Source organism: Engystomops pustulosus, chromosome 6 (assembly GCF_040894005.1).
Source record: "Engystomops pustulosus chromosome 6, aEngPut4.maternal, whole genome shotgun sequence".
NCBI classification, from domain to species: domain Eukaryota; kingdom Metazoa; phylum Chordata; class Amphibia; order Anura; family Leptodactylidae; genus Engystomops; species Engystomops pustulosus.
In genome coordinates this window covers 49290448-49313994 of record NC_092416.1, presented here as the reverse complement: position 1 = coordinate 49313994, position 23547 = coordinate 49290448, and the positions used below count along the sequence as shown (strand labels likewise).

Here is a 23547-nt window from a genome sequence, read left to right as displayed (position 1 = left end):
CTCATGTTATCAAAAAAGGCATCTGCACTCAAACACCAATAATCCTAATCCGATCCTCTAAATAATCTGCTGCAGCATCAGTGCAGCCAATAACTGTCTATATTATTGACCCACAACAAGCAGGGACTGGCAGTGTCAGTCATATGTCAGCGTCAGGATGTCATCTCTGCAGCAGGAATAAGAGGGCAGGAGTTTAGCAGGACAGGGTTGAAATGGGAGTGCACCTAATTTATGCTAAATACAGGTGGTCCCCTACTTAAGGTCACCCGACTTACAGACAACCCATAGTTACAGACAGACCCCTCTGCCCACTGTGACCTCTGGTGAAGCTCTCTGGATGCTTTAGTATAGTCCTAGACTGCAATAATCAGCTGTAAGGTGTCTGTAATGAAGATTTATTGATCATCCTTGGTCCAATTACAGCAAAAATTTTGAAACTCCAATTGTCACTGGGCAAAAGAAAAAAATTTGTCTAGAACTTCAATTATAAAATATACAGTTTCAACTTACATACAAATTCAACTTAAGAACAAACCTCCGGACCCTTGTCTTGTATGTAACCCGGGGACTGCCTGTAGGAATTTTATACTTTACAGGGATCTTTCATATTATTCCTTATACATTCTACTGAGCAAGAAAAAGATGAACAGATAAAGGACTAACACATTATGCTGTGTAATGTCACCAAACAATGTCATATCATTCTTCTTGGCGCCAACTTTTGTCATATTATTCTGATAGACTACAGTCACTTTTAAAGGGAATCCGTCACTAGCTATTACCTCGCTAGAGTAATAGATCCCTCACGTAGGGTAGGGTGTAAGCTTTCTATAATTCCCTCTTCTATGTTCAGACTCATCCATTTACAGGCAGTCCCCTACTTAAGAACACCTGACTTACAGACAAACCCTGGTTACAAATGGACCTCTGGATGTTGGTAATTTACTGTGTCTACAATGAAGCTTTATTGTTAATACTGGTTCTTGTGACAATACAAAAGTTTTAAAATCCATTTATCACAGAGACCAAAAAATATTTGGCTGAGGTTACAATTATAAAGCATACAGTTACGACTTACATACAAATTCAACTTAAGAACAAACCTGCAGAACCTATCTTGTACGTAACCCGGAGACTGCCTGTACCACTAAAAAAAAATATGCATATGAGCTGAGAGGAGTCACTCTTGGCTGCATTGAATCAGCTCACTTCAGATTCTCCTATCTTGGGGTATCTTGTATCTAAAACTATGGTTTTGCTTCCATATTAATATATCAGGCCTGTGGTTCTGTGTGCTATAAAAGTGAAGATACTTTTCTTTAGTAAACAAAGTTTGATATTAATATGATATGAAAACTATGGTTCTATGTACTATTGTGACCAGGTACAGGTGACTTATCTCAGGTAAAAAGTGACTCATCTCATCTCATTTGCATATTGATCTGGAAGTGAGGTTTCACATAAAACAGATATTGACCGCATATCCTAGCAATCTGCCATCACCTAAAATGGCAGGAAAACACACTTAGGTTAGCATGTGAGTATTTTAGAATAAAAGTACAGTGGTTGAGTTAATTTTGATGAATGCAGGGTTGGTACAAGGCAATATTGCAGGTCTCATTACCTCGCACTTCTTAGTTGTGCATTTGACAGGAATAGAGAAGGGTCCAGTCTGAGACAGCATCATCACTTCCCCTTCAAGATCTTCATTAATCTAAATAATGAATAATCGTTAGACTCAGTCCACAAACACAGAGTTTCTAGTTTACTTGCTTGACTTTAACTATCAGAATGTGTTACTGAAATCGATTCCAGTAAAGAGCATCTAGACAGACAGAGGATAAACGTCCTCTAAAGTATTCCTGATTTAGTTAGTGAGTCCTGAATTGCAAGAACTGCTCCGGGACCATACTTTTCCTAACAGACTCATCTGTGCCAATATCTGGCATGTTAAAAGAAGGATTTTATAGTAATTGATTTGCCTTATGCCATTTTAGTTTGCTTTCAGAATGCTTTATTATTAAGTGTGACCTTTTGTTCCCTAAAAAAGACAAAAATTAACAATTCTTTCCCCTTAAAACAACAACCCTGGGTTTCAATACCACTTAAAGTGTAACCAAACTTTTAGCCAGATAAAGGAACCCAATAAAGTGTCTAGTGACTAAAAGGGGTATTCTCATTTTGGCAAATTACAGTTATTTTTTGCATGATGAAAAATTATACATTTTTCCGATATACTTTTTGTATCAATTCCTCATGGTTTTCTGGATCTCTGCTTGCTGTCACTCTATAGAAAGCTTCTATGTTAACTTCCAGTGGACAGAAATCTGACCATGGTCACACAGGTGCACGGCTTGTGTAATCAAAGATGTGTGTAATATGCTGCGCACCTGTGTGACCGTGGTCAGATTTCTATCTATTGGAAGTAAACATAGAAGTTTTCTTTAGAATGACAGCAAGCAGAGATCTAGAAAACTGTGAGGCATTAATACAAATAGTATATTGGAAAATTGTATAACATTTCGTTATACAAACAATAACATTTATTTGCTCAAATGGGAATACCCTTTTAACTTTTTGCAGACTAACCCTGGATAGTCTAATACTCCTCAGCGAGCTGAAGCATCCAGGGAAATATGTGATAGGTATGGAAAGAGTTAATCATTAGCCTCCTTATCTGTCTAAAGAGGAGGGACCTCAGGAGGATTTCAGATACACTGCTCACAAAAGGAGAAAGAACACAAAAAGGTTTATTGTTATCACCTGCAATATTAATTTCTACAATTAAAAAATATATGCATCAAAGGTTTAGTTGAGCTTCATGACTATGAAACAAAAAGGTAAAAGTATTTTTTTAAATAATAAGTTCCTATTCTTACCGTATATACTCGTGTATAAGCCAAGTTTCTCAGCACAAAAAAAGTCAATTAAAAAATTAAAAAACTTAATACTCACCCTCCGGTGCCCGGATCCTTGGCGCGGGTCCCGATCCTCGGTGCGGGTCCCAGCGGCTCCTCTTCTTTCTTCTCTCTTCTTTTTTCTCTAGCCGGCAGAGTCATGTCCATGCGATCTGCTGGCCGGCGCACATCATGGGGGCTGGCTGTATACTACATGGAAGTTGGCTGTATACTACATGGGGACTGGCTGTATACAAAATGGGAGCTGGCTGTATACAAAATGGGGGCTGGCTGTATACTACTTGGGGATGGCTGTATACTACATGGGGCTGGCTGTATACTATATGGGGCAGGCTGTATACTACTTTGGGCTGGCTGTATTCTACAGGGGGCTGGCTGGCTGCATACTATAGAGGGCTGGATAGCTGTATACTACATGGGGGCTGGCTGGCTCTATACTACACCCTCGGCTTATACTCGAGTCAATAGGTTTTACCAGTTTTTGGTGGTAAAATTAGGGGTCTCGGCTTATACTCGGGCCAGCTTATACTCGAGTATATGCAGTAATTTATGCTAAATAAATATATATAAAAGAGTCCGACGAACAATGGAGAAGTGCTCTGTGTAAACCGCGTGTCCCTTGATAAAAACAGATAAACTTATAAAAATACTACACAGCCACTGTCTCAACATTCAAAATGGACTTCAAGTTTATGTGCTCTAAACCGATCATGTAAAAGATCTCAACCATCAAATATCTAAAATGTTAAAAATACTGTGTATACAAAAGGAATGGCCTGTTACACCAGAAGATCATCTGACCCATCCCAGAATCAGTGGAGGCGCGCTGTGCACAGCGGCACGAGTGGGAGTATTCTAAATAATCTGAGATTCTTATGTCGAGGTAAGCACAAACACCTTTTTGATTTCCCAAAGTGGAAGGCCTAATGAAAGACTTACCGTAAATGAAAAATGAAAATGTTACGATTTGTTGAGGTCTGTTTAGAGTACATTGGAAGTCCAATTTCAGTTGTGGACAGTGGCTGTGTAGTATTTTTAAGTTTTTACGTATTTTAAGTTCATTTATTCTTAATTTATGTTGTTGGTGTTTAATGTAAAAAAAGTCAAAATGTATCTACCTACCATTGGCCTAAATATTACAGTCATTTCACATGACATTCCAGCTGACAATTGTCCGGGTGGGTCAAATCTGTAAACAACAAAAACAAGGACTCACATTCAGCATGCAATCTCACATTGTCTTCTTGTGGCAGCTTTTGATGCATTTTTTGTTCTAACCAAAACCACAAAAAGATAACAAATACAGGTTTAAATTTTTTATTTATGCATTATACATTTTAGATCAATTTCCAGCTTTGGAAATACTGGGGAACATTTACTTACCCTGTCACCGGAGTTCAAAGAAAGTGCATTGTCCGTTTATAATGCAGCATGCGGCAATTCACTAAATTTGTGCGCCCGATATCCTGCATGTGTCGCTTCCCCGCTCAGGTCCGACCAAGTTCACCATCTTTTTAGTGGTGCATATAAGTGCTTGGGCTAGCGATACAATTTGAAAGTTGAATCCTGCGCTTAGTCCGAATCAGTCAGACTGTCTGATGGCAAGCCCTCTAATTTGCGTCGCATGGAAGCCAGCGTAGCTGTGCCACAAAAAGTGTCATGTTCGCCACAAACCCAGCGCACTCACTTCTTATATACCTACGCAAGCAGTTTTAGCCCGAAAACGGTGCACTGTCCGACAAAAGTGTGTGAACCCTTAGTGAATGAGTCTAACTGTGTGTAATTTTGACCTTAGCTGTGTAATGAGTTTCTTTAAAATAATTTTATTAATTTATTAATTTAATAATTAGATATACATATTAAAATGTGCCTATATGTTAATCTTTCTTTTATCTCATATTCTCTTAGCATTCCATATCAATCTGAAAATCCATACCTTTGAAAATAGAAATATTAATAAGCCTTTTATATTCCCCTCCCCCTCCCCGACTGACCAGAGAAAATATATATATATAACCATAATGTCTGACTAAATTGTCTTACATCTAAACAGAGAGCCGAATTTCCTATAGCCGAATTTTTCGTACATAGCAATCTTCTTAAACAATTTATCACTTTAGCCAATAAAGCCCTTCTACAAAAAGTAATCAAATGCTTCATGAGGCAAATGGGGTGATTTTCATTAGAAAAACTGTTTAGTATAAACCTAATTGGTACAAAATTCAAGGGGGTCCTTAACCTATTTTTCATTATAGCATGAATCCTGACCCAAAAGGATTTTAGATCATAAATAAATATAAACATATATGAGTAAAATCAGCTTCACCTCTCAAGTGCATCTTATATTATATCCATGGGGTATAAATGTGGGGAATAAAATTAAAATTAATAATTCTATGATTCATATTAATTGATACATTGTTCTTGTGAAACAACCACCAAAACACTTTTCTCAATTACTTTGGCAATTGTGCACAATCCCCTGTGAAATTTCATAATGAATTATCCTATATATTCTAGAAATGTTATTCTTTTGTACAGCTGTGTGATGAGCTCATTCAGGAGTCTATGAACTACAACTTCAAAGCCCTCACTTATATGGTTTCATATTGCCATATTATTACTCTATACTCCACTCTAATATAAGAAGATTACCACAGTTGTGGTGTCTGGATCTATGAGTAAGTGTCCCTAGTTTGTCAAGTTGGCTTTTGATGGTACAGGGGATTTTCTTCTTAGTATAGGTGGTTATCATAAGATCAGAGAGTTTAATTCCTGTTTCAGCAGTTAGAGGTCAATGTAGTGTTTGGACAGGTCTGCCATGCACAACGATGTACACAGCATAGTGACTGTGATTGGTACTATGGTTGAAATGGTTTATTATATGGTTTATTTATAAACAAAGAGGCCAGTAACTGACATATGTGACATGAACTACATAGAACAGCTCATAAATGGGGGAGCCAGGTGTCAGATCCGCACCATTCTAATAAAAAAAAACCTATTCGAATGGGTAAACAATACAGGGGCGTAACTTTAGTGGGCTACAGAAGTTGCGATCGCACCCAGGCCCAAGAGGTTTAGGGGGCCCTTATGGTGTGACTTTCCCATATTAGAAGACTATTACTATAAACCATACATTATAGTCGGGGGCCTGGCACAGACTTTGCACTGGGGCCCATCAGCTTCTAGTTACGCCACTGAATAAACCTCAATAATAACTTTATTGTCACAAACGGGAACTTAAAGTGTCACATCTGCAATACACTAATTCAACAGAGATATAACATATTTAAAACTCACATAAAACCACATACACCATAAAAAAACACAGGTACAAATAAATATACATGACACAAATTTACAATAAATAGTTAACTGAATTAATAATAAATAGTTAATAGTACCCCCCAAATACATTTCTTGAAGTCGTACCGCACAATCCTTACTTAATCTACCCCTGCTCACTGTATGTGACAGCTCGAGAGCGGCCGGTATAAATGTCTTCTTGAATCTCTCCGACCTGCATCGCATAAAAATAAAACGGGAACTAAAACCACTAATCTGTGCCTGCAGTACTCCATGCATGGGGTGGTCAATGTTATCCCTAATTTTATCTAATTTTCTCAATATTCCACACTGTACCAATTCCTCCTATCTCTCAAAGGGTGAACCCATTATCGAGGAAGCTTTCTTAATTATCTTATCCATCCTCTGACAATCCCTACTAGAGATACAGTTACCCCAAGCTGCTAATGCGGATGCAAAAGCACTCATCATAACCGTGCTATAAAAACCTACCATCATAGGCCTTGATACGTCAAATGCCCTTAATCTATGTAAGAAAAATAGATTACTATTAGAGCGTCTGCATAACTTTTCGATATGCTCATGCCAGCTTAATTTATGGTCTATGACCACGCCCCAAGGGAACCTGCCATATTCAAGCCATGTTCAAGCACAATATGGGAAGTAGATTGGCATATATTGGAAGGCATATTGGGTTAAATGCGCCTTGGTGTGTTCCTAAAAACTGGGATTGTTGCATGATTGTTGGATTAGGGGTATATCGCTGTTGTGGGGTACAGAGTGGCTCTAGCTTAAACAGTTTATGTCTGATCCACGTCTTGTCATTTGTAACTGTGGCTTTCACTGATACATACGGCAGCTTTATGGGAAAAGATGGATAGCTTTTATCTGCTAAGTCTAATGATTGATCTTAAGGTGTGAATGACATGTGATGATTCATGTGAACAAACTTCCAGGGAAGAGATAAAGTTTCTGCTTTATACTTAGAGATGGAAAAAGCTTCAGGGCATAAAGGCATTATGGTCCACTGTAATTATTATACGTAATTACTTGTGATTCCTGATTTTATGGAATAATGACAAAGCATTATATATACATAATAATATATATATATTATATAGGTTTATTTATAGCACTAAATATATACAGTATATACCATTAAAATAAAGGGCACAAAAGCCTTCATTGTTTTTCCTGTCAAATCATCACCCTGAAACCTTGTCACCAGTGAGCTGCAATGTGAAAGTTTCTACAACAATCTAATTCTGTGATGTGACATGTTGCTTCCACCGGCTCATAAACTGCATCACACTATATCCATAACTCACATCTCAAAGTCACTTTAAGCTTTAACATACAGTGACCTTAAAAACTTTTCTTTTGGTAATAAAATTGGATTCTTAAAATACTGTAAATTATTTTGAATAGTTATATATTGGTCTGTGTATATATATATATATATATATATATATATATATATATATATATATATATATATACACACTCACCGGCCACTTTATTAGGTACACCATGCTAGTAACGGGTTGGACCCCCTTTTGCCTTCAAAACTGCCTCAATTCTTCGTGGCATAGATTCAACAAGGTGCTGGAAGCATTCCTCAGAGATTTTGGTCCATATTGACATGATGGCATCACACAGTTGCCGCAGATTTGTCGGCTGCACATCCATGATGCGAATCTCCCGTTCCACCACATCCCAAAGATGCTCTATTGGATTGAGATCTGATGACTGTGGAGGCCATTTGAGTACAGTGACCTCATTGTCATGTTCAAGAAACCAGTCTGAGATGATTCCAGCTTTATGACATGGCGCATTATCCTGCTGAAAGTAGCCATCAGATGTTGGGTACATTGTGGTCATAAAGGGATGGACATGCTCAGCAACAATACTCAGGTAGGCTGTGGCGTTGCAACGATGCTCAATTGGTACCAAGGGGCCCAAAGAGTGCCAAGAAAATATTCCCCACACCATGACACCACCACCACCAGCCTGAACCGTTGATACAAGGCAGGGTGGATCCATGCTTTAATGTTGTTGATGCCAAATTCTGACCCTACCATCCGAATGTCGCAGCAGAAATCAAGACTCATCAGACCAGGCAACGTTTTTCCAATCTTCTACTGTCCAATTTAGATGAGCTTGTTCAAATTGTAGCCTCAGTTTCCTGTTCTTAGGTGAAAGGAGTGGCACCCGGTGTGGCCTTCTGCTGCTGTAGCCCATCTGCCTCAAAGTTTGACATGCTGTGCATTCAGAGATGCTCTTCTGCCTACCTTGGTTGTAACGGGTGGCGATTTGAGTAACTGTTGCCTTTCTATCAGCTCGAACCAGTCTGCCCATTCTCCTATGACCTCTGGCATCAACAAGGTATTTCCGCCCACAGAACTGCCGCTCACTGGATGTTTTTTCTTTTTCGGACCATTCTCTGTAAACCCTAGAGATGGTTGTGTGTGAAAATCCCAGTAGATCAGCAGTTTCTGAAATACTCAGACCAGCCCTTCTGGCACCAACAACCATGCCAAGTTCAAAGGCCACAAATCACCTTTCTTCCCCATACTGATGCTCGGTTTGAACTGCAGGAGATTGTCTTGACCATGTCTACATGCCTAAATGCACTGAGTTGCCGCCATGTGATTGGCTGATTAGAAATTAAGTGTTAACGAGCAGTTGGACAGGTGTACCTAATAAAGTGGCCAGTGAGTGTATATGTATATATATATATATATATATATATATATATATATATATATATATATATCTAAACTATGAATTAACACATGTGGATTTAGATACTTAACAAGTGTGAAACAACTTAAACTATATCTTATATTCTAGGTTCTTCAAAGTTGCCCCCTTTTGCTTTGATTACTGCTTTGCACTCTCTTAGCATTCTTTTGATGAGCTTCAAGAGGTAGTCACCTAAAAAGGTTTTCACATCACATGTGCCCTGTCAGGTTTCATAAGTGGGATTTCTTGCCTTATAAATGGGGTTGGGACCATCAGTTGTGTTGTGCAGAAGTCAGGTGTGGATACACAGCTGATAGTCCTACTGAATAGACTGTTACAATTTAAAGAAGTAAAAAAAAAGTGGGCATCATTACTTTAAGAAATAAAGGTCAGTCAGTCTGAAAAATTTGGAAAACTTTGAAAGTGTCCCCAAGTGCAGTTGCAAAAACAAGCGCTACAAAGAAAGTGGCTCACATGAGGACCGCCCCGGAAAGAAAGACCAAGAGCCACCTGCTGCGGAGGATACCAAAGGTGGCTACTTTGAAGAACCTAGAATATAAGACATATTTTCAGTTGTTTCACACTTTTTGTTAAATATATAATTCCACATGTGTTATTTCATAGTTTTGATGCCTTCAGTATGAATGTGTGAATCTACAATTTTTATAGTCATGAAAATACAGAAAACTCTTTGAATGAGAAGGTGTGTCCAAAACTTTTGATCTGTACTGTATATAAAAATATATATACTTAAAAGTGACATTTGCCATGTTTACTCGGGGCACAAAAGCTGATCAGTGAGGGGAAGGCTATTAAATCCTGGTCAATCCCTTAAAGTCGTAGCTGAAAAAGTTGCAATTCCTGGCACACAGCCAGAAATTGCAACTTTTATCCCCCTACACCATCCTCATACCAATAGGACAGTCAGGGGCATGAAGGGGCTGGGAGAGGGAAGCCTTTACCTGTCATATTTGCAGGATCCTGGCACAGGCTACTGCGAAATCCCATGCTAGGCAAGACCTGAGATAGAATTCACCCAGGTGCAGATGGGTAGAAGCCTCTTATATGTGGCTCATCGTACACTAGTGCATGGAGTATCAATACTGGCACATATGGGCTGAGGTTCCATTGTATAGAATCTACACTGTACTCCTGAATGTATAGTACACTACCCAGCAATACACAACAGCTTATTGTTGTAGATTCTCCTTTTGGATCTTTTTCAAGGATGAAACAGATACTAAGTGCAGGGGAATTATGAATTACTTACTGTATGCTGATGAAATCCCTCAGATGATCACTTACTCCCACCAGCTTGCAGAAATTAATCGTATATGAGGCATTTGTCAAAGTGATTTTCTTCTTATATGTCTTACCCACATCAAGGTCCTGAAATAGAGAAGAAGGATAGGAATAACACCAGGTTATTACATTTTAGAACTTTGTTGATTTTTTTTTGCAGTAGTGATTAATGGTATATTGTTATAACATATATATATATATATTTACTCTGCTTTACCGCTCTGCTTTACCGCTACAGCTACAGGTCTCTCCCAGTGTTTTCCCAGTAGCAAAATTACTCAAAAAGGACTAAAAGTAAGCTGTATTCATGAGCAGAGCGCTCCCTTCATCTTCCCTACCCTGGAGGGTGCTAGTTATACACACATACAGCAGTCTGGTAGCTGTAGGGTGGATGGAAGTCTTTGCTCACAAACACAGAAGTTACATTATTAATACATTTAATAATACAAAATGAATCAAACCTACTAAAGCAATTACAATTTTTTTTTTTTGGCCCTACAACAAGAAATTATGCACATTGATGTACAATGGCTCCATTTTCACCAGAAGTGCTTGGAACCTTGACAGACATTTAAGCCGGGCTGTAGGCATGAACCCCTAGGCTCAGTTCACACTTTGCATGTTAATGAAGTGTATGTAGCCAGAATTAGGAATTGATCCAAGAAAGTGTAGCCTCATAAAGTTTTCAATTAAAGTTCCTCTCTTGAGTGGCTTCTGTTCTTGGCCAACAAAAAAAAACTAATTTGTTATGACTATGGAGTTCATCGCTTGGATTTAGTAAAGAGTCTAGTTGTTGGGGGAGAAAAAATAAAAGCAAGGCTGGATACAATTTGGGTTTTTGTTGCTTTTTGGAGAAGATTTGCGAAGGTCATTACCTAGAGTGGATTTCAAATGAATGGAGCATATATAAGGACTTACCGTACTTCCTGCAGTATCTATTCCTGATTCTGGCCCAGAAAAGCAACACAAGCTTGAAGTGCATCTCCAGCCTACAAATGGACTTGTGTATTTTGGGTTTTTTTTGACAGCTGTGAAACTCAATATGGTTTCACTTTCTGTTGACATTTTTGCAAAAATGATAGCAACAATAACAAGTAAAACTCCAATATCTTTGCAATGTAACATTAACATCCTTTCAATAAAGACTAGTTTGAGTAATGCTTTAACTTTTGTATAACTTTTGATTTAATATTGTAATGAGTCTGATCAGTCCTAATGCAACATCTAGGACTGCAGCAATAATAAGTATATGGGTTCTGAAAATATCCCAAAGTGCTCCATATGAATTCTCAGGATCTCCACAAATCATACATACATGAAATCCCATTTACTATGGAATATTACAATGCTGTTCATAAAACCAGACACTGTGCAGTGTAATCCAAATAACTATATCAGATTTCTGCTCCCCCTTTAACATTTTGTTGAAATTTCTGTTGCTAAACTGAGAAGGGACATTAATAACTAATGGAGAATATTCACAGGGCAGTGGAGTAAAATATGTTGCCTCCCACTGTGAATTAACCATCATGTAAAAATATATAGGCATATTTTAAGATTTATTTCTGCCATTAAGATAAAACAAACCTTGAAGTGAATGATCTTTGGTTTGCTGTAGAATGGACAGCCTTTAAATTCATGTCCAGAGACCACTTGCTTTTCAATGATGCCATTACGGAGTTTTCTTAGGGTTTCGGTCATAATTTCCTTTTCCATTTTACTGCCCCCTAGTGGCTTAGTGTCTATGTCGTCTTTTGGTACCTAAATAAACATGAACATAGGTCAGTGTAGGTTAAAATCAACTGTTCTGAGAGTTAAAGACATTTTTTATCCTATCGATAGCCAGTAAATAATTGAATGTACGACCAATGGAAGTCTTATCAATGCCAAGAACATTGTCCAGAGTCATCACCATTATAACAACTCATGTTCCAACTTATTACATTATATGGGATTGGAAAAGAGAAGTTCAGTACAGCAATTGGCTCCCTCCAGAAATCGCATGGATATACCATATGCAATATATTTGATTAATGGTGTTCAAAGCCACCAGAACCAACTCAACAATATCACAGCTATACAGGCAGTCCCTGGGTTACATACAAGATAGGGTCCGGAGGTTTGTTCTTAAGTTGAATTTGTATGTAAGTCGAAACTGTATATTTTATAATTGTAGATCCAGACAAAATACATTTTGGCCCCAGTGACAATTGGAGTTTAAAATTTTTTTTGCTGTAATGGGACCAAGGATTATCAATAAAGCTTCATTACAGACACCTTACAGCTGATCATTGCAATCTGGGACTATAGTAAAGCATCCAGAGAGCTTCACCAGAGGTCAGAGGGGTCTGTCTGTAACTGTGGGTTGTCTGTAAGTCGGGTGTCCTTAAGTAGGGGACCGCCTGTACAGTAAAAATGGGATATCTGATTACCAGAATACACCTTTAGCATAACCCTGTGTATATGAAAAGAAGCAATTTTTTTTTTCCACCGTCATCAAGATAGTATGTAGCTATCTCCATCCCACAAAAGTGAATGAAACAGTAGCTGTGGGTGCATCCAACCAGTCCATTCACACAGGATTATTAATGGAAAAACATTTTTGAACCTTTGACCTAGGTTCTGACTTCTGGGACCACAGGGTTCCCTCATCATTTGCACAGGAAGAGTTTTTATGTAATGTTCTTCACAGGGGAGTAACTACAGGGGTAGCAGCCATAGCAGCTGCTGTGGGGCACACAGTGTCAGGGGACCCAGCATCTGCGGTATTGGGTGTGTAAAGGGTGTGTTATATGTGTGTGTGTGTTTGTATGTGTGGTGTGTATATACTGTATGTGTGTACAGTATATGCTATATATGCTCTAGATGTGTGTGAATTTGTGATGTGTATACGCAGTATGTATTTGTATATGCTTTATGATTGGGTGTATAAGGAAATGTATTACCGGTATGTATTTATATACTGTATGTATGCATATATGGTGTGTATATAAGGTGTAAATGGTGTGTATATGCTGTATGTATAGAAGTATATAATTATGTGTTTATATATTAAAGTATAAATGTGAGTATTTTAAAGGGAAGGGCCCCTTCAGTAGTTTGCTATGGGGCCCTGCCTCTCCAAGTTATACCCCTGGTTCTTGAATAAAGCTTGAATATACTGTATAGAAGTATATAATTATGTGTTTATATATGAAAGTATAATTATGAGTTTTTTAAAGGGAAGGGCCCCATTCAGAAGTTTGCCATGGGGCCCTGCCTCTCCTAGTTATACCCCTGGTTCTTGAATAAAGCTTGATCGAAAAAAATATTTGATAAAAATGTCTGTTGCAAAAAAATATACCTCATCCAACCTGTTACACTTAAAGGATATGAAATTCTTCATACTATAAAATTAAGATGCCATCTGCAGATGCCGAATATGCTAAATATAACAGTAACCACAGAGTGACTTGCAAAAAAATAGCAAAATTAGAAGTCTTGCCTTGCTCATTCAATATGGGCTGATAAAGAGGCCTGAAAAAAATAATCAATTAGAAGAAACTCATAGAATTGCAAATTACCACATGAAATGACTGTGAATTCCTAGCGCTGCTGTCATGTTCAGTTATGTATAGTACACAAGCCAGAGAACACAATATGATCTGCGGCTTTGCAGTCCATGCACGGAAATCAGAGAGGAGACTAATCATTGAGAGATCAACGTGTAGGCATCTATCCAGGGCGTTCTTCTATGAGCAGTCGCTTCTGATCAGAACTCAGCATTTAACGCAAGTAAGCCCTGACATGACTATGCTGAAAGACAATTGATTAGCTGACGAGAAGCTGTCGCGCTGAAGTATGACTTGCAGGAAATTAAAGGGATACCAACATCAATGTTAAAGCTATCTACATTTGCTTGATTATTCTGGTGTAAAGGGGACTATAATAATTACACAAGACTTGTGTTAATCTTGGAAATTTAAGGTGACAGCCATAATGGGGGTCAAATGCCTCTACTGCAAAGAGGATTACAATGAAAGAGTTACTGCCTTTATACATTTCAGAAAAACGAAGGCCTTGCGGTCCCTCCGGCGACTACTTTCAGACAGTGGGAGACACAACGACCCTTGTTACTATATTGTTACCCTTAAACCTTTAACAACCAATGTTTAAAATAGTCATCCTCCTTCACCTTGTAGGGTTTGAGGTCTTCGTTCCATAATCCTTTGAACTCTGGCTGTGCCAAGTTTTCATTTTCCCCTTCAAATTGATGTGCAAGTCCTGCAGACACAACAGGAGACCACTCGGTCTGTGAGTTGTCATCTTCATCGGCTGATACAGGGGAGGGGGAACGCCACTTATTCTGTAGACAAAGGAAAACAGTATGAGAGTTTTGCTGTCTGGCTTTGGCTCATTAACATGCAATACACACTCACCCGCTGGCTTAAGAGCCCTGGAATAAAGAGCTGACGCTAAAACTTTCTTAGACTTTGTTCACATCTGCATTGAAGACTGAATTCATAGTCTCCATTGCAGACTCCATTATATTTGACTTGAACACTGTTCTGTATAGAGTGATATACCTCACATGAGCATGATGGAATCCAATAAACCCCAGAGTGAGGCTACCTGCACACAAAATAGGCAAACAAAATAAACATATACTGGGGGGGCAGTGAGCTGGATGCATATATACTGAGGGGCAGTGTTCTGGATACATATACACAGGTGGCAGTGTTCTGGATACATATATACTGGGGGCAGTGTTCTGGATACCTATATACTGGGGGCAATGTGCTGGATACCTATATACTGGAGCAGTATGCAGAATACATATATACTGGGGCTATGTACAGAATACATATATATTTTGGCAGTGTGCTGGATATATATATATATATATATATATATATATATATATATATACTGGGGACAGTGTGCTGAATACCTATATACTGGGGGGCTGGATATGTATAAACTGGGGGGGCAGTGTGCTGGATATATACTGGGGGCAGTGTTCTAGATACCTACATATTGGGGGGAAATGTACTGGATACCTATATATTGGGGGGCAGTGTGCTAGATACCTATATCTTATAGAAAGAGGTATAGTATATATATATTGTAAAGTGAGGATGGAATGTAATAGAGGGGCCACAGTATATAGTTTATACAATTACAATGGTGCACAGTATGAATTAAAACTGGGGAACAATATACATGTCAATTAGAGGGCTCCGTATATATGTAAATTGATTTGGGATACTGTAAATATGTATATAGGGATCGGGAATTGATCCTGGTGAAGTTTTTCTAGTACTGTACTTATGTATTGATCTCCATAATGGCGCTGTATTTATAAACTACCGTATATACTCATGTATAAGCCGAGTTTTTCAGCACAAAAAATGTGCTGAAAAACGTCCCCTCGGCTTATACACGAGTCTATCACAAAAAAAAAATTACCCACTTAAAAAAAATAAACTTAAATACTCACCCTCCGATGTCAGCGCGGCTCCCCGATGTCGGCGCGGCTTACCGATGTCCCCGATGTCAGCGCGTCCCGTCTTCTTTCTTCTCCGCGGCTCCTCTTCTCTCTTCTATCTTCCGGCACGGAGGCGGCCATGGTTTCTTAGTTGCCGCGCATACTATGACGTCAGCAGCGGCCGCGTCATAGTATGCTAGAAGAAGAGATGGCCGCGTCCATGCCGGAAGAGAGAAGAGGAGCCGCGGAGAAGAAAGAAGACGGGACGCGCTGACATCGGGAACATCGGTAAGTCGCGCTGACATCGGGGAGCCGCGCTGACATCGGAGGGTGAGTATATATAAAGTTTATTTTTTTAAGGGCCGTGTGGGCAGGCTGGCTGTATACTACTCGGGGCTGCTGTATACTTCTAGGGGCTGCTGTATACTTCTAGGGGCTGCTGTATACTACTAGGGGCTTGCTGTATACTACTAGGGGCTGCTGTATACTACTAGGGGGCTGCTGTATACTACTAGGGGCTGCTAAATACTACATGGGGGCTGGAGGCTGTATACTACTGGGGGCTGGCAGACACTGTAAATTTTAATTAAAGGTGGACACTGTATACGTTAGAATTAATTTGGGGGGAACAATATCCGGGCTAACTTAATGCGATAGTGCTGCATACACTATAATCCATACAGCAATGCATGTCTCTAATACTTTTAATTTGGTGGGGGGGCTGTTTATGCTAAAATTGTGACACGCTATTTATATTTTGAGATATGCTCTTTTCAACAATCTAGAAACTGCCCTGGTGCAGAAAGCTGTCATTAGGTTTAAAGGTGGAAAACCTGATGACGGGTTCCCTTTAAAACAGATAACATTCTCACCAGGGCTTTATTCACACCTGTACTGCTACCTACATAAAACAGCTAGAAATCTACTAACACCTACTGTGTCTTCTACTGGACTCCCTCCCCCCCCCCTTCTCCCTCCATAGAAATTTCAATGTATGTTCATAGAGGACAGTTTAGCAGCGAAAAGAGGAGAAATAGACATAGAACAAAGCTTCTTTTTTCATTCCTTGGATCTTGACAGTCTGATAATTAAACTGATACCCATAACTCCAAGTTTTTATAGCAAAATTTCCAGCATGTATGCTCCCTCTTTAACCAAAATCACAGTGATTTTTAATTAATCATTAGGTACCTTTGTTTCTGGGAAAGTTGTGTCCTATACTTTACAGCTGTCACAACAGGTATCCTGCCATTAAAAATCTAAGTCTAGTTATTGTGAATTTTATTGCCTCCCACACATTTCTCTAATAGTAGACAGGCTTGTCGTTCAGGATTTTAGAAGAACCGATTGCTAATCTCCAGCAGATAAGCAAAGTAAATATTGCTCCCTTAATAATAGAGTATTTCTGTCCAAATATATTACTTTTCCCTTTTGTGTTGTCCTTTTAGAAAAGTGTAAAATCATAAAAATTACCCAAAAAGGCTCTTGAACTTGAAACATTGAAATCATTTCATGGTTACTTTAAAAATTGTGCTCTGTGATTCTTGTTCTGTATCGTAATTAGTATCTTTATAACATGCTGTTCCGATACAATTAAACCGCAGGTAGCGAGCATATTATGAGGCTTCATTACATTTCTTTCCTCGTATCGGAGACGGCTGGGTAAAAGACTGCATAGCGGCTGGGAACATTGATGCCACAAAAAAATTAGCCGCATGTGCTTTGAAACGAGGCTGAATGGATTTTCAACATGAAAAGACCTCTACAATGTTCAAAATTTATTTATATAGCTAGTGGATATAACTTTTATAATGTTCAGTTGAGGGCGTCAATAAGGTCACTTTGTAGCATTGTTTAACACAAAATTATGGTAGTTTGGTAACTATTGTACTAAGGCTAGAGAAGGGCTAAACATTTGCAAATCTACTTTTCTACAAGCATAATTTGGGCAAATTTCTGCATCTGAATTAGAAAAGTATCAGCCTGGTGTTGGATTTAATATCCAGGATCTATCACATTATAGAGATCTGTAATGGAGTCAGTTCAGTTCAGGTCAGGGCATATCAGAACTGTCACTCATAACACTGGGGAGCCCTATACATAACACTGCTTGGGGTGTTGGATATCTGGATATAGAAAATTGAAAATGTTAAAAAAAATTGGTTCTATTGATACAATGAGTAATATTCTGTTGTTTTTCCATTCTTGCTGTAAAAAACTGTAGTTATATCTTGTTATAGCTGAAATAAGTAGTAAAATATAAAACACATTAAAAAACAATTTTTCCGTTTGTTGAATTTCTCTTAATTTGTCTTGTATTTATTGGATCCATGGTGTTTTTCTCCAAAATGCAAATAAGTATTCCAGGATGGGAAAAGTAAAACCACGCCTCTTTTGCTACCTTGTAAAGCATCCCCCTAACCACCAAGCATTACTTTCAGGAAGACTAATGACTTCATGCAGGATTAAAACCAAACCAGTATATCTATTATAGAAGAAACACATTCCTAGCGGAGTGGTTTTCCTTTTCCAATCCTGGAATACTTATTTGTATATTTTCCCAGAATCCTCCAGTGATGCGCTAATGACTACAAGTCTCCACACACCTGCAAGGTGGCCATAAAAGTGTATTCCCTTGAAGACAAGTTTCTCAGATGTACGAGGGATAACAAACGAACACATTCTCTAATTCACTGTTATTAACAAAAATACTCCATTTCACAGATATAATTCCAACCTGTCTTTATCAGTCCTGGTGTACACAGTAAAGGGTTAAAATGATCTTTATTGTGTTAACATCACTAGGGGATTAAAATTTGAGAATTTTCTTTCATGGAAGAATTCCTTTAATAGGCAGTCTACGTAAGGAGAGTTACTTCCTGAGCCCTCTCCAAAATGCAGCATGCTGTATGGTATGGCATATTTTAATGACAGCATTCCTATTTTTGGAACATGAAAAACAAAAAGTTATATAAAACATGCATGAAGCATATCTAAAGGGGTTGGTGACCAGTTGAAAAGTGTAGAGTTTAGCCTTTGCATTCAACTTATGCAACGAGGAGTCCCATGTATAGGCTGGATTCACAAATGATCAATTTCCCATCACTTACCCTAGGAATCAAAGCCCTAGATATTAATAGCCAAAATGCCAAAAAAAGCGACAAAGATGCATCAAATTTGCAAAGGTTAGTAAATTCAGCACATGGTTCTCGAATACATGTTAGCTCAATACTGGACTATGAAAGACCAGTCTTGGTAGAGATTGGCCAATGTGTTGGGGGGCAACTTGGCTTTCAGACATTTAGAGTAATCTGCCTAGAATCTCTGTCAAAATAGGTTTCATATAGGCTTAGTTATAGATCCTCTATGTGACCCTTCATAAGAGTCTATTCACATGCCATTGCAAGTGTTGTGGTGGTTTTTGGTGCAATACCAGGCTGTCATTACAAATTCTAACTATTGATTATTATCTTTGCAGCATTTGCATGAACTCTTACGACTCAAGGCCATGTATATACGGAAGTGTTTCATAGCTGTTTTGTGTTATGAGCAATGCAGTTACTTCCTACCATCAGCTCGTGGTCGTCCTCTGGCTCTGTCTCTACGGCTGACTGAATATACTGCAATGTTCTGGCTCGCAGTCTGCCATGTTCCCGGATCCGGCTCATTTCTAAAGAGGCTTGTCTTTTTTGTTTTACTTGGCTGGATTCTTCTTGTAAAATCCGACTAACAATTTCTTGCTTCCTTTTATTCTGTGACTCTTCAAATTCTCTAAATAAAAGCAAAATTTAAATCCAAGTTATCGAAGTGCAAAAAATTAAGCATAGTAGTAACTTCCACATCCAAATTGATTTTTAATTTTTTCATTTATTTTAGGACAAGTGTATATGCACAGCCTGACCTTCTATTCAGACTGGAAACCAATTATTGTGATTAATGGTACCAGTAGTTTTATCCCCACTAATCGGAATGTTTTACCCCAGACAACCATGCAATGTCGCTCTCAATAGACATGAATTGGGGGAAGTTTATTGTTTTAGTAGATTCATACTCATCACTTACTTTTTCCTCCTTTCATACTCTTGCAGCCTCTGCTTATGTACAATAAACTTTGTGACATCTCCTCCTTTGGCAAGCACAGCTTCCTTCTCCAGCATCTCTTGTCTTTTAGTCAGTGCAGCCTGGGCTTTGTTTCTAGACTCAATGGCACGCAAGTTTTCCTGTAAGATAATAAAATATGAGTTGTAGCAAAGCTAATAACAATGCTACAACTTACAGCAGAGCCCACATCAAAGCGGGTTGGACTTTGGTTGGACTCCACGGGCGTGACTTTGCTCACGGTGGTGGTCAAGGCGATGTACAGAATTGTAAGGCAGACACGGAGTCGTGGTCAGGCAGGAGGTCAAGATAGGTGGCACAGGGTCAGAGTCAGGAACAAGGCAGAAGCTCAGGGCTGGCGGCAGAGGACCGGAGTCAGGAAAGGAATCAAGGTCGCAACAGGAAATAACTATAAACTCGAAGGCATAAGGCACAAAGATCTGGAAGGGGGCACAAAAAGGGGCTGGCAAATTTATCAGGGAAGGCAGCCGGCCAGCGCCAATTATCGTCAAACTGGCCCTTTAAATCTTACAGAACGTGCACAGTAGGAGGCGGGAACCTGTGCCGTAACTCGGGGACTCCCGCTGGAGCGAGGGTAGGTAAGTGAGGCTGTAGACAGGATTCAGGGGCACAGGGAGGCACATGGGTGCGCCTGCAACCCAGGACATGGTTCGCAGGAGCACCCGTGACACTGCCACAGCCTGTATCCTAAAACCTAAAGAAAGGGTAAGGTATGTTAACCTTTAAATTTGCTGTCTATTTTGCTTGCCGAGCAGAATAAAATAGAGCGAAAACACTGATGTCTATGTAAAATGGTCTTAGATTGGAATACATCTGCACCAACATTCTTAGGCCCCTTTCACACTTTGTACGCGTGTGTTCTGTATGTGTATTTCACATGCAGAACTTGCATTGCACTCTGACCCTTTGTATTCAATGGGTGTTGTCACACTTGCATATTTTTTTATGCACACAAGCGTTGTCCCCCCATTAAAACCTCAGCATGCTCTACTTTTGCAAGTCATGTGCAAGAAAAACGCAAATCTATGGAGACACATCAAAAATGCAATGCACATGAAAGTGCAATGCAAATGCAATGCGTTTTTCACTGATCAATTGCCATAGAAAAGATAGACCTCAGCCCTGAGTCTTTTACACGTGTGTTATCTGCACGTGAAAAATGCATCGAAAATGCTTTAAAAACACACAAAAAATGTGTGTGAAAAACTGAGAAACTGAACAAGCTCTGACTGAAAACTCTGATGAAAAATGACAGTTTTTCACTGACCAAATCCTGAACGCACCCTGATCAGACTCTGACGTGATCTGCAACGCAAGTGTGAAAGAGGCCTAATAATTAATAGCCTTTACTTTGGATTTATGTGAGATTCATAGGGTCCAATGACCAGCCAATAGCAAGTGTACTAAGCCATCTGTAAAAAAGATTCTCCATTCATACCCGGTTTGTGGAAATGCTGTTCTTCAGAGACAGGATGGCTTGCATCCTTTTTTCCATGTGTTCTCTGCCTTTTCGTTCTTTTTCCGCCTCCATCTCACGAACCCTGGATTGTCAAAAAGCAATAATCTATACCACCTTAGTGTACACAAGTCCATCATATGTTGAATGGTTTCTAGCTATTCTTTCTAACAAAACTCTTTGGTTTATATATAGTAACTAAAACATTGTAAAAAAAACACTCCTCATATAGAAATGTTAACAAAATATCCACAAAGGTAAGTGGTGAATTAATGGTCTCAGGGGCATTCCAGGATTGCTGTCAATTTGGGAGTGTTATGCGGGCCAGGCACAACGCTTCCAGGATACAGACTGAGGGCGCATTCACATGATGCGTTGCATCGCTTTTTTATGCCTTTTTGACGCATTCCAAAGGCTTAAACCTTCATCACATGTTGAAGTAACATTGCGTTTCCATTGCATTTGCTAACACGCACTGTTACTTCAACATGTGATCAAGGCTGAAGCATTTTTAATGTGTCAAAAAAGCATCACAAACCGTGACGCAACGCATCATGTGAATGTGTCCTGAGGCTATGATGGCTATGCAGTCAGCTCTCAATTAATTGCTACAGATAGATGCCAGGGAGAGACAACAATATTGGGAGTCTAAGGCCTGTTACCTACCAGTAGTTTGAGGTTCAGTTCAGGAAATCCCATCAGCACATCTCATCAGTTTCTTGGGGCTAACCTTGAACCATGGGCATAACTTGAGGGGGGAGTACAGAGGGTGCAATCGCAACTGGGCCCAAAAGGTGTCACTCTCCCATATGAAAAGACAACCATAAACTATGGTGGGAGCCTGGCACAGACTTTGCCCTAGGTCCCATTAGGTTCCAGTTGTGCCACTGCCTTGAACCACTAAAGTAAACTGACATTCTGGGGTAGATTTACTTACCCGGTCCATTTACGATCCAGCGGCGCGTTCTCTGTGCAGGATTCCGGTCTTCCGGCGATTCACTAAGGAAGTGCGCTCGATGTCCACCAGGTGTCACTGCTGCGCTGAAGTTCATCGGAGTGCACTGAAGTTTACTGTTCTACGCTGGGTGCAGGTAAGCGCGTGTCAAGCGACACTTTTTTTTTTTAAATGCGGCGGTTTTCCCGAATACGTCGGGTTTATGTACGGCCATGCCCCCCGATTTCCGGCGCGTAAATGCCGGGCCAATGCATCACAATCCGATCGCATGCACCAAAATCCCGGGGCAATTCAGATAAAATCGGCGCAAATAGAACATTTTCGGATAACCCGTCGGAAAAACGTGATTCGGGCCCTTAGTAAATGATTCCCTCTGAGTTCAGTCCAATAAAATGAGATGCAGTCCGGTAAATCCTGCCATCGCTCAAGTGAGTTTGTCGGACTGAACTCCCTGGTGGGCAACCGAAAGCTGCAGGATTATAGAGAATGCAGAAACAAGGGGTATGAAGAAGATATAACAATGTAAAAGCACCTTTTAGACTTCCCTTATTGTCGTGTTTCCCTTACTAACAAGTGTACTATATTAGTATGTATATTCAAAAGGTCTTAGATACCTGCACGTGATATTTTCGTACAATAACAAGCAAAGGGGGAAAATGGGGCAGATTTATCAAGTGTCTGAAAGTCAGAATATTTCCAGTTGCCCATGGCAACCAATCACAGCTCAGCTTTCATTTTACCACTGCTCATGAATGTTTTAAAGGGGAGCTGTGATTGGTTGCCATGGGTAACTGGAAATATTCTGACTTATAGACACTTGTTAAATCTGCCCCAATAATGTGTTTCTCTGACAGATGTTGTCACCATTGATACAATGGATTTGCAGTAAGAGATATAAGAGTTAAAAAAATTTCAAAATAATAATAAATAAAAATGTAAATTATATGGTGAGTAATTTATAATACTATATTACACGTATTATCAGGAAAACCCACCTTGCCATAGTTTCCTTCAGAAAAAGAACAGCTTTTGCGTGACTTTTCTGTGCCTCCTCCACAGCTTTTCGATACTGCTGTTCCCGTTCCTTTAAGAGTTTTGCTTCTTCTCTTAATACCAAAAATAAACACATTTTTCACAGTGATGTTTTACCAAACAATCTCAACCTTTAGGAAACAAGTTGTAATACATATCAATTTGCAGAAGATGAACCAAACGTTCTGTACATGTTCACTGCCAGCATTAGTTAACTTATAACTATATAATCGGTTTGACTCAT

General features: G+C 39.3%; 1 protein-coding gene across 3 annotated transcripts in view; it reads right to left on the bottom strand.

The window, feature by feature from the left end:
- CFAP74 (cilia and flagella associated protein 74) overlaps positions 1-23547 on the bottom strand; it is a 151831-nt gene that overhangs the window by 64302 nt on the left and 63982 nt on the right. For all 3 annotated transcript variants that reach the window (XM_072155986.1, XM_072155988.1, XM_072155989.1), the window contains 9 exons: positions 23267-23377; positions 21299-21401; positions 19804-19961; positions 19311-19512; positions 14449-14619; positions 11862-12035; positions 10243-10361; positions 4041-4107; positions 1625-1714 (listed from right to left, as the gene is read on the bottom strand). In XM_072155986.1, the coding sequence (XP_072012087.1) occupies positions 1625-1714; positions 4041-4107; positions 10243-10361; positions 11862-12035; positions 14449-14619; positions 19311-19512; positions 19804-19961; positions 21299-21401; positions 23267-23377 (1195 nt within the window). The remainder of the gene's footprint in view (positions 1-1624; positions 1715-4040; positions 4108-10242; positions 10362-11861; positions 12036-14448; positions 14620-19310; positions 19513-19803; positions 19962-21298; positions 21402-23266; positions 23378-23547) is intronic.